Source organism: Neovison vison, chromosome 14 (genome assembly GCF_020171115.1).
Source record: "Neovison vison isolate M4711 chromosome 14, ASM_NN_V1, whole genome shotgun sequence".
Taxonomy (NCBI): Eukaryota; Metazoa; Chordata; class Mammalia; order Carnivora; family Mustelidae; genus Neogale; species Neogale vison.
Window position 1 is genome coordinate 24,801,843 of NC_058104.1, and position 14,384 is coordinate 24,816,226.

General features: G+C 59.0%; 3 protein-coding genes across 4 annotated transcripts in view; 1 reads left to right on the forward strand and 2 right to left on the reverse strand.

The window, feature by feature from the left end:
• LITAF (lipopolysaccharide induced TNF factor) overlaps positions 1–1,009 on the reverse strand; it is a 102,429-nt gene extending 101,420 nt beyond the window's left edge. Inside the window, exon 1 of the mRNA XM_044233784.1 lies at positions 961–1,009. The gene's annotated coding sequence lies outside the window, so the exon portion shown is untranslated. The remainder of the gene's footprint in view (positions 1–960) is intronic.
• Positions 1,010–1,315: 306 nt separating this feature from the next.
• SNN (stannin) lies at positions 1,316–11,254 on the forward strand. Its single transcript, XM_044233401.1, has 2 exons — positions 1,316–1,384; positions 8,205–11,254. The coding sequence occupies exon 2, from the start codon at positions 8,292–8,294 to the stop codon at positions 8,553–8,555; it is 264 nt and encodes an 87-aa protein (XP_044089336.1). The 5' UTR covers positions 1,316–1,384; positions 8,205–8,291; the 3' UTR covers positions 8,556–11,254.
• Positions 11,185–14,384, reverse strand: part of TXNDC11 (thioredoxin domain containing 11) — a 59,362-nt gene continuing 56,162 nt past the window's right edge. For both annotated transcript variants that reach the window (XM_044233399.1, XM_044233400.1), the window contains one exon: positions 11,185–11,938. In XM_044233399.1, the coding sequence (XP_044089334.1) occupies positions 11,296–11,938 (643 nt within the window). In that variant the 3' untranslated portion in view covers positions 11,185–11,295. The remainder of the gene's footprint in view (positions 11,939–14,384) is intronic.

Here is a 14,384-nt window from a genome sequence, read left to right on the forward strand (position 1 = left end):
AGGGAGAATAATGAAGGGTACTGCTCTTGGGTGGATATCTGGAGAGGAAGGGTAAGAATGTTGCAGTGGGATTAAACAGGGCTGGCCAAGTTCGGGCTGCAGGGCAGGGGTGGGGGAAGGGAGCAACTTGGTGCAAGCGAGAAAGGAAAGAGGCCGGCCGTGCTGGAGTGGGGAGAGTAAGCAGGACCTGGCAACCAGGCCTTATGAGCTGGGCCCTCCAACTCCCAGAGGCTTTGCTTGAGACTGGGAAAGACACTGACAGCAGATGAACACTCAGCTCCCAGGATGATGGCTCTACCTGTATTCCTCCTGCCTTCCTAGCTGTGGAGGACCTGGGCACAGAGGCCTTCAAAGGACCCACTCTCACCCCTCCTGAAGGCCCCAGCTGGCCACAAAGGGGTTGTCATCTCTTTGGACTGCCTTCCTGGGAGGACAGGTGGGGACTGATGCACTAACAGGTACCTTGGTGTGTCCAGGCTACAAGGCCTGGCCTGGAATTCTGCCTCCATTAGGAGGAGGCTGTGGTACTTCAGCATTTTGGAGCCTCGGGTTCCTCATCTGTAAAATGGGTCGAGTGGATAAAATGTGTTGAGCCACAGTACAGCGCGTGGCAGTGGGGGGACCTAATCACGGACTTACTAGGTTAAAGAGCCATGATTATAAGCGGCCAAGGGGCTGCAAATTGCCCGCAGCCCCAGCCAGCACCTGAAGGAGAGCTCGGTGCCGGGAGGGTCCTTATTGGTCTTGCTCATAGCTGTTCCTCGGCCACCGGCGAACTCGGCACCTGGTGGGTGTTCCGCAGAGTGGAGTGAACAGACGCACGAGTGTGGAACGAATGCATGAACGAACGAATGAATGACCTGCTCCGTTCCCAAACTAGGACGTTCAACTCCAAGGTCCCGTCTCTCCCTGCCCCCGCCCAGGGTTCCGCAGCTCCCCGTTTCCAGACAACACTCCTACCTGCGGCGCGCCTCAGTTTCCCTCTCTGTGAGTGAGCGGGAATCACGGCAACCTCGGGGAGGGGGAGGGCGGGCTGCCGCCGGCGCCCCGCACCCACCGGCGCCCAATCCGCGCGCGCCCAGTCCGCGTCCGCCCCCCGCCCCCAGGGCCGCCAGCTGCACGCAGCCCCCGCCCCGCCGGGGCAGCCCCGGCCCCGCGCGCACGTGACCCCGCCCCGCCCCGCCGCCCCAGCGCGGGCCTCCATTGGCCGCTCCGAGCGGGCCACGCCTCCGGCCGGGGCGGAACCGGAGATGCCCCGCCCGCCGCAGAGCGGGGCTCCTGCGTCCCGACGGTGCGCGGCGGCCGGACCGGGCTGGCTGGCGGGCGGAGCCGGGCCCTCGGGGCTGCTGCGGGGCGATCGGGCCGGGCTGCGGGCGGCGCAATGGTGAGCAGAGCCCGGCGGGCTGGGCGGTCGGGCCGGGCGGGGGCTCGGGGGAGGGGAAAGAGCGGCCCCCGGTGGGCTGGGGACGCGCGCGGGGAGGCTCGCCCGTGGGCCGTGGTAGGGGGTGGGGGGGGTTCTCTGCGGTGGGGGAGGGGCAGCCCGGGCGGGGGCGCGGCTTCGGGAGGAGGGTCTGTTCCGGGGGGCCGCGCCCGCGGGCGGGGGTTCTTTGTCCGCTGCGCTGCGGCGAGATCGGGACAAAGGAAGCGGCGGGGGGCGGTGGCCGCTTTGCGGGGAGCGGGTGTCTCCCGCACCCCCCCCTCCGGGCCAGCCCGCCACCGCGGCCCGCAGTTCCGCTCCCCAGGCGGGCCGCTGGAACGGGTCCTCTGGACGCCTCGGGGTATTTAAAATTAGCGGAGGAGGCGGGCGTCCTAGCATCCCCCAGGGTGGTCCGGCGGACCCCGGGGTCAGGGGTAGGAGCGCGGGTCCTGGCGACGTTTGGAGCCCATTTCGCAGGTGGGGAACTGAGGACGGGCCGCTGCGTTTGGTGCCGAGTTTCGTCGGTGATGACTGCGCGGCGTGGGCATGATTGGGTATTGTGGTCCCCCGTCCTCCCGCCCCCCTCCCCGCCCCAGTCGGGCCGGCCGGAGTTGCTTCTACAGCTGTCGCTCCCCCTCCAGCCGTCGCCCAGGGGGCTGAGCCCCTTCCTCTCTCTAGCCTCGCTCAGCTCCTTGGTAGAGTGGGGGAGAGGGCGTCGCCTGGCAGGGTTAAATGAGAGGGTGTGTGGAGCTCGCCTGGCACCGCGCCTGCACGTCGCCCGCGCTCAGCACGCGGTAGCTGCCGGGGCGCCTGTCATCCCTGTGTCCCCAGCATCGAACCCTTGTCACTCAGCCTGCCCCGGCGGGGGATGCACCGGGGTTTACCAGGCTCCTGGGCCTGAAGCAGGGGAGTAGAGAGGTGGGGATCAAAAGTATGACATTTTTATGTCAGGGTTGAAATCTGGCATTTGCAATCCAGGCTGCCGGGCTTTGACTCCCTGGGCGGCTACTTTTGAGCTGTGTGACCTTGGGCAATTTGACTTAACTTCTCTGAGCCACAGATTCTTTATCTGCAAAGTGGGCTTAATGATAACCCTACAGTTGTTTGAGGATGGAAGGAGAAAGGATCCGTGTGAAGTGCTCAGCTTCTATGTGTTTGGCACATAGAATGTCACTGGCAACTTTCGTTGGGCATCTTCTGCTATTACCAAAGTTGTTTGGCCAAGTGGGTTGACCCTGTGAGAATGGCCAGTGGCTGATTCACAGGGTGGGGGCATGAGCCACAGGCCTGTGCCCCAGGAGACCCAGACTGACCTTGGGGCAGTCCCTGGGCTCAGTCTGCACCAGCTTCCTCTTCTGCCTTCAGGGACCCTCCGGGGTTTCTGGTGCGAGCTTCCTCTTCTGGAGGATGGGGTGTAATTGGGTGGGTGATGGGAGGCCCAGAGGACCCTGGCTATATATACATGGCTGTCTACAGCCTCAGCCCCGTGATGCTTTTTCCCATCTGCATCCGTGCTGTTCTCGTCCTGGTTTTTGGAGGGCAGGATCCTTGTGCCATGCGTCCTTGGGTCCCAGCACCTGCTTGGACCTGGCACAGAGAAGACGTCCCATCTGCATCCTGACTGTGCCCAGCAGTATCCTGTCCACCCTCTACCATACTATGTTCCTAATCAGAAACCAGGCAGGAGATGTTTCTGGTGTGTGAACTGGGGTCCCCTGAAGGGGCAGAGCCTGGCTTGTTGGCACACCTGGCAAATGTCTTTGTTGCCCAAGGGCATGGCTTAACCCCTGGGGGCACTGCTGCAAACTCTGCTCCTCCGATCCCCGGGGAGGGGTTGGCTACCCTGTAAATAGGGTAGTTCCAGGTGGAGGGTGGGAGGGGTGAGCTGGTGTCCTGCTGGGCACGGTGACACTAGTGATACGCCCAGTTAAGCGAGAAGGTGGCAGGTGGCCTCGAGGAAGAGGTTGTTTGTGGTGATGGGCCCGGACTGTGCTCTCTACCCTCCTGGGAGGCAGGTCCTTGGTGGTGGGAGGTGGAGGTGATGCTAAGGGCTCACTGTCCTCCCTGTGGCACCAGGAAGGGGTGGCACCTGGTGACATGCAAACCCAGTGCCTCCCCCCCACCCATTCCAGTTCCACATTTCTTCTCACTGCTTATCCTCCCCATAGCCTGGCTGGAGAGGTAAGGGACTGAGCACATATTTTGTACACTGAGACACCAAGGCCATGAGGAGCAGTTTGCTGGGACAGCCCGGAACAACTCACTGTTCACTGTAGGGGCGGGAGGTGGGCTGGGGAAGTGGGCGTTGAATCTGCTCTCCTGCTAGCTGCGGCCCCACGGGCCCTGAGTGGGTAATATCACCTGTGGACTGGGGTTAAGGCTCAGTTTTGGGGTCTCATAAAGAGGAGGTAACTGGAACCCAGTGTTACACTAGGCTGGGAACTCTGAGGGTCGGCAGGCCAGTGGAAGGCATCTGTCTACCCTCAGCTGGCTGGTGGCTGAGGTGGGGACTGCCCTTTTGAACGCACTGGTGGGCAGAGAGGGTGGGGAGTGAGGAGCCCGGTGGGGCGGCCTCAGCAGACTGGCAGGGCTGGGCTATAGAACTTGCTTCTCCAGGACCTGCGGGTAAGATCCGAGGTCAGGCCACCCTTGGCCCAGGAATGCAGGACTGAGGGTCCACAGAGTGGGAGGGTGGAGAATCGGTCCTGTATGTTTTGGGGATCCAGATGGCCTCAGGCCTCCAGTGCTAGCCTTCACCCTAACTGAGGGGCCGGCCAGGAGCTTCTGCAGAGGTTGGAGGTGGGGGCATATGTTCTGTTGCCCACCCCAGAGCACCCAGAGCTGCAGGCCCCTTCCTTTGCTCTCCTGGGCTTGCACTTCTGGGGTCACAAGCTGCATTCTGGCTTTTCACTCTCAGGCAATGCACGCAAACTCTCTGTGCCTCAGTTTACTTATCTGTAAAGTGGAACCGATACCAATGAGCATTGTTCGCCACAGGGTTCTTGGGAGGATGAAGCGAGTGTATGGAATGAGTGTTAAGCAACTTAGATGATTGTTCTCAACGGGTGCCGGTTTCTTGCAAGCCATCCTGGGCGTCGACCCAGCCCGGAGCTGTGGCCGTCCCTGTCCCACCCTGGGCACTTGCCTGGATCAGGGTGAGGGGGTCAGCTGACTTACAGGAGAAACATGGCTCAGAAGGGCCTGAGGGACATCAGGAGAGGCAAACCAAGTGGGTAGGTTCCAGCCCAGGCCACGAGGGGTCAGGGGGAACCAGCCGGCCACCCTCATGCTTCAGACATTCCCTGGGGTCAGGTTCCCAGAGGCGCCCTCCTCTCCCTGCCTCCTAGCACGTGGAGACAGCTGCCCCTTCATAGGCTCGGGCCTGTTGGGAATCCACCTGACCTCACACTCGGGCTGCCAGCTTTCTGGAGTCTCTTGGGACAGCATGGGTCTTGGGACCCATGCAGAGGGGTCCCGGGACTGGCTTTGGGTTCAAGAGCGGGCTCAGCGGTGGGAGCTGCCAGCCACGATCCCCATGAGGACTGGGGCTCCTCTAACTCATCCCTAGGTCTCTGGGCTTGAAACACTCAGCTGTCATTCATCGAGCATGATCGCAGGGTTGGGGTCACCGTGGTCACAGAGGTGTACTGCAAGGCGACGGCAGGTGTGGGGTGGTGGGGCGTCTGGAGCCAGGGTGGTCTGGGAAGGAAGCCCCACCCCCACCCCCCAGAGGCATCCACGGAGAAAGTCCCGAATGATAGGAAGGAGCCAGTCGTGGGACAGTCAGGGAATAACATTCCAGGCAGAAGGAACAGAAAATTCAGAGGGTTTGAGGTGGGAGGGCAGGAAGGGTGTGAAGAAGCCGGGGGAGGCAGGGAGTGCTGCTCCTCTGCTGAGGCCAGGGCGGGTTCTGAGCAGTGGATGATGTGAGCTGATTTTTTTAAACCATCATCTTGGGAAATACTTGCTGAGCAAATTCAGGGACAAACAGCGCACTTGGGGGCGGGGGAGGGTGGCGCCAACGAGCACAAGCCAGGCGTGCCCATGGCTCTGTGCACTTGGGGATGAGTGTCCTTCTGGCCTAGGGGGAGGGCAGCAGACAGGGTTTTGAGGTCATCATTCCCCTCAAAATGTCCCTTTGAGCTGGGGCAGCCTCTGCCTCAGTTTCCCCATCAGTCCTAGGACCATGTGGCTTCCCCCTGGACTGGTAGGTGCCTCCTAGGTTCTGTGGCAGGTTTGGCCCCTAGGGATCCCCCCCACCTCAGGTCTTGCCGCTGTTGTTTGATTTCCTACTTCCTGCCCCCAAACACACACATACTTCCCCTTCTGAATTGATACTGCGTTGCCTTCCTGTCCGGGGGCTTGGTAGACGGGTAAGCACCCCAGCAGGCACTGGACACAAGAGGGCCAGAGGGAGGGACAAGGCAGGTGTCATCCGTAGCAGGAAGAGAGGTTCACTGGGCACAACTGGCAGGTTGTTGGGGGTGTGGGGAAGTACCTGTCCTTTCTGGAGGCCTGAGGGGACAGGCAGAGGGGGTGGTGAGACGGAAGAGGCCAGGATAGCCTGTGCACTTGGCAGCCTAGCAGAGTGCAGGGCCCCTCCAGGAGTGCACAGCCCGATGGGGGAGGTCGGGGCCAACCAGATGGCTGCCAGGGAAGCCAGGGTTATACAATGAAGCAAGTTTCTTGGTTGGTGGTGGGGAGCAGGTGTGGGCACAGGACAAGGACGCCCTCCTGGGCCCAGGTTTGTCACCCTCCGCACTGTTGATATTTGGGGCTGGATCCCTGTTAGTGGGGGCTGACCCTGCACCATAGGATGTTTAGTACATCCTTGGTCTCTGTCCACTCCATACCACTAGAACCCCCCCTCCCCCAACTGCCAGCTGTGACAAGAAAAATAATGTTTCCAGACATTGCCAGATGTCCCCTGGGAGGAGGGCATAGTGGCTCCAGCCGAACAAGTGTTGGGGGAGCAGAGCATTGGGGCAGAGAGACCTGTCCAGCTAAAGGCCTGGAGGTCATTGTGGCCGGGGAGAAGCAGGGGATGGGGATGCGGCCTCTTGGGCCCTGTAGGACTTGAGGCTTTTCCTCTGGGTGACGGGGCCCTGGCTCCAGTGGACCCACATGGGTGGGCCAGGGAGCCTCTGGAGAGGGACAACAGCAGCCTGACCCTGCACGTGGTAAGAAGGGGGCAGACTTTAGGGATATCCCGCCCCCTCCTGCCCAGGACGTCTCTGCAGATGTGGGCACAGGTGGCAGGGCTGTACTCAGGGCTGGGGTGGGGAGGTTGGCTGGTCCCTGGTCCAGGGACATCGACTTAGCTGTCTTTTGACCTTCAGGCAAGTCTGGCCTTGGGTGGGCGGGGCGTCTCCTTGGTTTGGGTTAAGAATCACTTCTAATTAAGGTTGTTATTGCTCAAGGATGCCAGTTCCATCCTGTATGGGCGGAAAGCCTTCCCTTCCACCGCTCTCTCCCTGTGTTGATGTCCGTCTTCCCAGAGAAGTGCATTCAACAGCCAGCTCTTACGGAGTGCTGAGGGAGGCACAGGGTTTTCCCCACCCTCGAACACTTGGGTGCGTGTTACTGTTATTTGTTTCCTGGGTGGTGAGGAGGACAAGTTAGAAAGCGCAGGGTCTTGGGACCCAGGGGAGCCTGGTTGCCTCAGTCACCTAGAGTCTGGGTTTTTTCAGTCTGCCGTGCTGCCCACTGCCGGCTCTCCGTGGCCACCCACCAGCCGCATCCACAGAGGAGGAATCTGAGACCCAGCGAGGTGCAGAGGCTTGTCTAAGATGGGCGGTCGTGAGGTGGTGGTGGTCTAGCGCACACTTCTGGTGCTCCAGCTCCTGCATTGGCCAGCAGGCCCTTTCCTGCCTCTGAGCCTTCACAGATGCCATTCCCCTGCCAGGAATGCACCTCCCAGGGGCCGGCTCTTCCTACTGGCTCAGCCTCGGCCTCACCTCCCCAGGTATCGCCTGCCCTGCCCAACGTAGCGTCCTGGTGCCCAGTCCCCTGTGTTCCTGACACGGCACCGATGTGTTTGTAGTGACAGGAGTTGATGTATCGATCTGTTCGCAGTCTGGGTCCTGCCCCTGACGCTGAGCTCGGTGCGGGAAGGGGTCGGTCTGCCCCACTCTTGCCTGCCCTCCCCCACGCTGCCCTGAACGCATCCGCGTTCCAGGACTGGGCTGCTGAGGGCTCTTCCCTGGCTGGTCACAGTTCCCTTGAGGACAGAGGCTGTCATCGGCTGCACCCTCTCCCAGGTGTTCCAGAAGACTTGGCTGAGTTACCTATGTCGCCTGTCGGAGCGAGGGGCTGAGGTCGCGTCCCTGTTTTCGAGTCTCGCGTGTCTGGCCATCACGGAGCACTGGCTTCTCTTGGTCCCTGGGCAGTTTCTGAACACCTCGGCAGGCTGGGCTTTCAGGACAATCCCCTCGAACAGACCCTCTTCCAGCTTCCAGCGGGACTGCGGTGGGCTTGGGGGTCATGGGCCCCCTTTCTTGCATCTCTGGCTCCCTGTCTGGGCGACTCGTCTTTGGTGGCGGGTACACCGACGGTGTCAGGGGTAGAGGTGGAAAGTGGGCTGTTGGGAGCCAAGAGAACGCGCGTGACGTCCTGAGCTAGGAACGGTGAAAGCCGACCAGCGTGTTTTTCGCTAGGACAAGGGCAGGATGGTCAGACTTAATTAAGACCTGATTAACAAGGTCCCCCAGTCCCGGACCCCCGAGCTTGGGAGCTGTCAGGGCCCCGTGGATCCCCCAGTGGAACCTCACCCTCCTTTGTTTTTCAGGGCTCTCGTGTCCAGCCTGGGTTCCAGCCTCGCTGAGCAGACGGCCGCACGCGCTTCCTCCCGCGGAAGCCTCCCCAGGCGCTGACCATGTCTATTATGGACCACAGCCCCAGCACGGGCGTGGTCACGGTCATCGTCATCCTCATTGCCATCGCTGCGCTGGGGGCCTTGATCCTGGGCTGCTGGTGCTACCTGCGGCTGCAGCGCATCAGCCAGTCGGAGGACGAGGAGAGCATCGTGGGCGATGGCGAGACCAAGGAGCCCTTCCTGCTGGTGCAGTACTCCGCCAAGGGACCGTGCGTGGAGAGAAAGGCCAAGCTGACCCCGAGCGGCCCAGAAGTCCACGGCTGAGCTGGGATGCGGAGGCCCTGAGGCCTGTCTGCCTCCAGCGGAGAGGCGTGGGCGGGGCGACACCACAGATGAGCTGCTGCGGACGGCGTGACGCCTGCTGGCATGGCCTCGCTGGGCTTTATCACCGCATGCACGGACTCCCGAGGTCTTGGCTATCGTCAGTAGCCAGGAGGCGGCGGCCCTGGGTGCCCCCCTGGCCTCCCGGTGGGACTGCCCATTGCAGGCAGTGGGCAGGCCTGACCTTGCCGGGGCTCATGACCCCGTAGCGCTTTTGTTACTTGAATGTTTAGCTGAGCCTGTTTTTGATGGAGCTACTACTGTACCGCCGAACTCCCAAACAGAGCTGTAAATAGGCCCTGGAAGCATGTGCTTAAGCCTTTTTTGCTGATTTTTTAAAAGACCGTGTAGAGCACATGGGACTGACTGTAGTCATGATAAGCTGACTCAAGGCTGTGGGGTCGGGGGTGGGGGGCTTAGACATGGAAGGCCCACACTGCACTTGGCAGGGGCCTCTAATATAGACGTGGGGGGGGGCGGGAGTGGGGGGGCAGAGGACGTGACATGTCCATGTTAAGTCTCGTGGCCGACCAGCTGGGGTGCTTGGAAGATTTCTGCTTGGTTAGCAATGGATGCAAGAACCACGCCCCCCTCTCTTTTGGTCCTAAATAACCAGTTCCTGTTGAGAGTGAGTTATTGCAAGGAAGCCACCGCCACTGCTTGAAAGCCGGTGAAGGACGGGCCAGGGCCCGCGTCCCGAGGGCTGCCAGGTGGCCTGGTAGCAGAGCAGTTTCTAGAGCACGCAGAGCACTCCCCACCACTGCTGTCCGCCCTCCGCCCCCAGCCAGCATCACTTGGCATAGGCTTTGCTAGAAACACCAGCGCCTGTGGCTGCTACCTTTATCGGAAACCCAGCTGGCCCAGGAAAGAGGAAATCGTGTTTTTCGTTTGTTGTTGTATTTAATACTTTCTGCACTGGAGGGGCGGGGGAGGGGGCTTGGAGGGTCCCCCCTCCTCCTTCTCACACATTAGTTTCCTTTTTCTCTGAGCAGCACCCACCTGCTGGGTATTCGACTTCACTTTCCCCAGCGGGTCGCCTAGGAGTCTTCTGACCCTGCTCGAAGAGCTCCGAGGGAAGGAGCACCCAGGAGAGGCGCCTGGACGGCGTCCTGACAGCCCGCCCTTAGCGGATCCCCGGGGAGGGCGCACGGCAGGGGCAGTGAGTTTCAGGTTAAGAACAGGGTCTTCATGGTGGCTCCCAGCCAGGCCAGCACCCCCACCCTTGTGTCTTCAAGGCGTATCTTGTGGACATGTCAGTGAGCTGGCCGAGTTCGTTAATCCCACCACCAGAGGCACACTCCCACTGATGAAAGCGCGGCCTGTGTCGGCACCCTGGGTCATAAACCAGAGGCCAGCGTGGGCTTATCACGGAGCACTGGTCAGGCCGACGGCGGCTCCTCTGGGCTCCCCCAAGTCTCTAACGAGCATGTTGAACTAATCATCTTCTTTCTGGAACCCCAAGGAGGGAGCTGAGGGAACACTTCATCTTAGCAGCATACCCTCAAATTGGAGGTCAAACATGAAGAATTAGCTTGGGAGTTGGGAGAAGGGTAGCTGGTAGCAGTCTGGGCTGCCCCAGGGGACTACTGAGGAGCCCCAGTAAGGCAGCTGGGCTTTGGCACAGGGGAGATGTCCCTGGCCCCTAAAACGGGGGTGGCTGAACCTAAGAATCCAGCCAGAGACCCTCAGAGGGCCCGTGGGCCAGAGGGGGCCAGCACTTTCAAAGGTGCCCCAGGGACGATCAGGGAGAAGGCTGGTTTTCTGATAAAGGACCCTTGAGACCCAACATAGAAGGTGCAGGGATGTCTGATTCATTCCACTCGCATCTCAGAACTTCCAGGCTTTCTACCTCGACTTTCGGCGGCCAGCAGCACGCACCCAGGCTGCCTTCACCTGGGGAACCCAGAACCGCCCCCCGCAGCCCCTGCCCCAGGCTGACCCTGAACGTGATCTCTTAACTGTCAGACTTGCCCTGAGGTTTTAACCAGCACCGGTGAAGTTCTGTTTTTGACGAGACGAACCTTCACTTTCTCCCAGGTCTTGCTCCTGGAGGTTCCCTCATCCTGCCTACACCCTGGTTGCCAGGGGCAACATCTTTGCCAGGTCAGGGTCCCAGCGCACAGCGCCCGTGGGGGGGCACCCACTGGTGGGAGTCTTCGAGGCAAGTGGGAGTGCCTGGAGAGGCAGCGAACAGCCACACAAGAGCGCCCACTGTTCCTGTTGATCGATGGCTGCTTTTTTTAGCGCTGACGCCAGAGCCACACGCTCACATGGCTTAGTGAAGTTATGACCTCTCACTGAATTCTTTCTGAATGGCCCAGCTGTTGTGTTCTGGTCTTCTGACGGGTCAGTCAGGAAATCAGCCTTTCATCCCACATGTCATCACAGAAGCAACAGTCGGGGAATGGGGAGGGAACTCTTTGACACTGAGCCACGAAAATCCGGACTAACTTTTCAGACAGATGTTCAAATGGGCTGTGCTACTGTTTCGGTCTCAAAGCTACCAAGTTTGTGCAATAAGTGGAAGGGATGTCATCCCTGTTCAATAAACGCTGAATGACATTCAAGCTGATTTTCTAGACCACTGAGAAAATCTTTATTTACAATAAATTTCAATAAAATTTGCATAAATATATTCCCAATGTACAGTTTTCACCTCTGATTTCTTCATGTATTTTAAAAGTTAGTCTGTCCTGTTCTCATTGCTCCTTTCGGACGCCAGCGTGGAACTGCTGTTGGAAGGCGGGAGGCTGCTGCCTGGTAGCCGGGGGGGCCCCGGAGGCTCGGGGTGGTCAGAGGTGGCCTCTCGGGGGGCCGAGAGGGCTGTGGCTCCGTCCTTGCCCTCCAGCTTCCGCTCCATGGTTGCCACCAGGATCTTGAGCCAGGTGTTCTCAGTGAGGAGGTTCTCCGAGGCGTCGGCCAGCTCCTGGAGCTTCCGGGCCACCTCCTGGAGCTCGAGGGTTTTCTGCTCGTACAGGGCCTGCAGCTGCTCGCTGTGCCGCTGGAGCAGGCTGTGCTGCTTCTCCAGGGTCTGCTTCTGCCGAAGCAGCCGGTGCTCGTCCCTGCGCGCGCTGGACAGCTGGGCCTCCACCTGCACCTGCGCCCGCTGGAGGGTGCTGATTTCCGCCCTCAGCTTCCGGATCTCTCTCTCCAAGTGGGAGATGTGCCCCTGCTGGAAGACTGCCTCGCTCTGAAGACACTCTTTGGTAGGAGGGTTAGCTAAGTTCTGGGGGGCGGAAGCGGGGTCTGAGTGATGCAGAATGAACCTCAGCAGATTAGGAAGGGTGATGGGAAGGTCTTCGGGGTATTTCACACTGCGGTCCTTTCTGGAGACAAAGGGAAAGGGGTCAAAGGTGAGAGTCCCGCCAACATTCTGAGTCCAAAGCACATTGCTACCGAAGGCCGGGCTTCCCACCAAGAGATATGCCGAGGATTTTACTTAATGAAAGTCAGCAAGGAAAATGTTTTCTGGGCAAAAACTTCTCTACAAAGTTGAGGATGTCGCATATGCTCGTTCTGTAATTAAGGTGGCTTATCTCAAGTATGCGTCTTCCTAAGGACAAAGAGCCCAGTTTCTGATAACCACCTTGGGAGAAAGACTAGAAGCTCCCATGCCCAAGCCTTGAGCCAGGGATGGAAGGCACCGGCAGCACGTGCTCTGAGAGGCCCAATGTCGTGTAAGGAAGGATGTCCTGGGGTGGGACATCGCCTGTGTCACTCTGTGGCTGTCAACAGCGTGTGATGCAATCGGAAAGACTGCACACTCAGCCAGATTTCTTCAGCCAACATTTATCACACATTATCGAAGGCAGGAGTTCTTAACTGGGGTAACTATAAGCCCCTAGGGGCATCTGGCAACATCTGGAGTCATTTTTATTACCACAGTGGAGGAGGTATCACTAAAGCCTGACCCCTGACAAAAAGACCAACCAAGGGACTCCGAGAAATTAAGGCTGCCCCATCCTGAGAACACAGAATAAGGAAGGAAAGCGACGTATGAACGGGGCTCCCCCAAAGGTCTGTCACAAGTCCTGATATAGGAAATTCCTCTCTAGAAGTTGTCATTTACCTGTCTGATGACCAACATTTCTACCACATACGGGCCCCAGAGCCACCCGTTGGGCAGACTCCCGAGGCTGCTGCTCACGGTCCTGAGTGTCCACACAGGTGGCCCCTCTGTGCCCTCGCACTGCCTCATCTGTAGAAGGGGTGGTAGAGCAGTGTCGCTCCCATGGGACGGCTGTATGGGTGACGCCGATTTATCTGAACGCGGAGTGTTAGCCGAGAAACAATCACCTGATGCCTTAAAAAACCAACCCAGAGGGGCGCCTGGGTGGCTCGGTTGTTAAGCATCTAACTTCAGCTCAGGTCATGATCCCAGGGTCCTGGGATCGAGCCCCACATCGGGTTCCCTGCTCAGCAGGAAGCCTGCTTCTCCCTCTGCCACTCTCCCAGCTTGTGTTCCCTCCCTCACTGTGTCTCTTTCTAGCAAATAAATAAAATCTTAAAAAAGAAAAAAAAAAAAAAAAAACCCCAACCAAGAAACCACTCATTAAAAGCTTACACACCGTCTCCACACACAAAGCCAGTGGTCAAATATCTAAGAAGAGACAAAAGGTGTTCTACTGATGGACATCTCTTTCTCAAGGAAATAAAAATCACAGGGAAATTAAAATCACACATGTACCATTTTATACACTTATGGAGACTTTCGCATACGTGGAATGGCCAAACATCTGGAGTAAGTATATAGCCACGCCCTCCTTTAAAGCAGGTTTTTTCATCTGGAGAAGCTTGCTTCGAGTTGGGGCCTCCCAGCCTTTCAACAGACAACTGAAAACCTGGCCCATATGAGGCGCGGGCAGGGAAGGACGAGCGGAGGCCGGCTCCGCGGCTGAGCCGTGCAGCGCAAACCAGGTCTCGTAGGAGGGAGGAACTTAACTCCCCGGAAGAGAGCTGCCCAGGTGCCTTAGCATGTGTGCAGACGCTTCCAGGGCCGAGAACCCCTGTCAGCACACTACTCGGGAGTCCTGTCCCAGAGCCATCTCCATGAAGCTACCTACAGGGTGTGCTGACCAGCTTTCCGACTTTGTAGAAGTAGCGAGAACACGAGGTGTGAACCAACTTTCCAGAAAGGAATCATGTTGGAAGTGGAGCTGTAAAAGGCCCTGCGGTGTGAGTCCGCTCTAAATTCACTAGGAGTGCGTTCACGCCTCTAGCACCTAAACCGCTAGATACAACCATGAAGAACAGGGTGTAAGGCCTCTACTCTAGAGAAGGGGGTAGGAGAGTGGGGGCGGGTGGGCTGCTCCCCTCCCAGGCCCACACTACAGGAAGCCACCGCACCCCCAGATGTCCTCAGCCAGGCCTGGCCAGAGCACCCGACTTCCACAACGTGACGTAGAGCGGAGCGAGCAGACCGGCTCGGAGATGCTCCTGCACGGGAGAGCCGGGCCTGCCAGGGGCACACCATGGGGAGGACAAGCCGTTCCCTGTGGTTTCTCTTGTTCACGACTATAAAACACCTGCTCACAGAGACCAGCGGCGAAGCAAACAAGCAGCATCCCTCCCATCACCGGTAATTCCCCTCCTAAGTAACTGGCAGCATCTCGACACGTCCCCTACTTACTGCACACATTTTAACCTAGCGGCATGAGCAAACTTCTGTTTCATCGGAACCCATATAGTCTCTTCACTAAAAATAACCTAAGCACACACATCGTGAAAAAGGCCTTTTCCATTTCTTCTCTTGCGAGCGGTCAAAGCCTGCCC

Coding starts and splice junctions, on each gene's coding strand:
- SNN (XM_044233401.1), top strand. CDS start 8,292: ATGTCTATTATGGACCACAGCCCCAGCACGGGCGTGGTCACGGTCATC.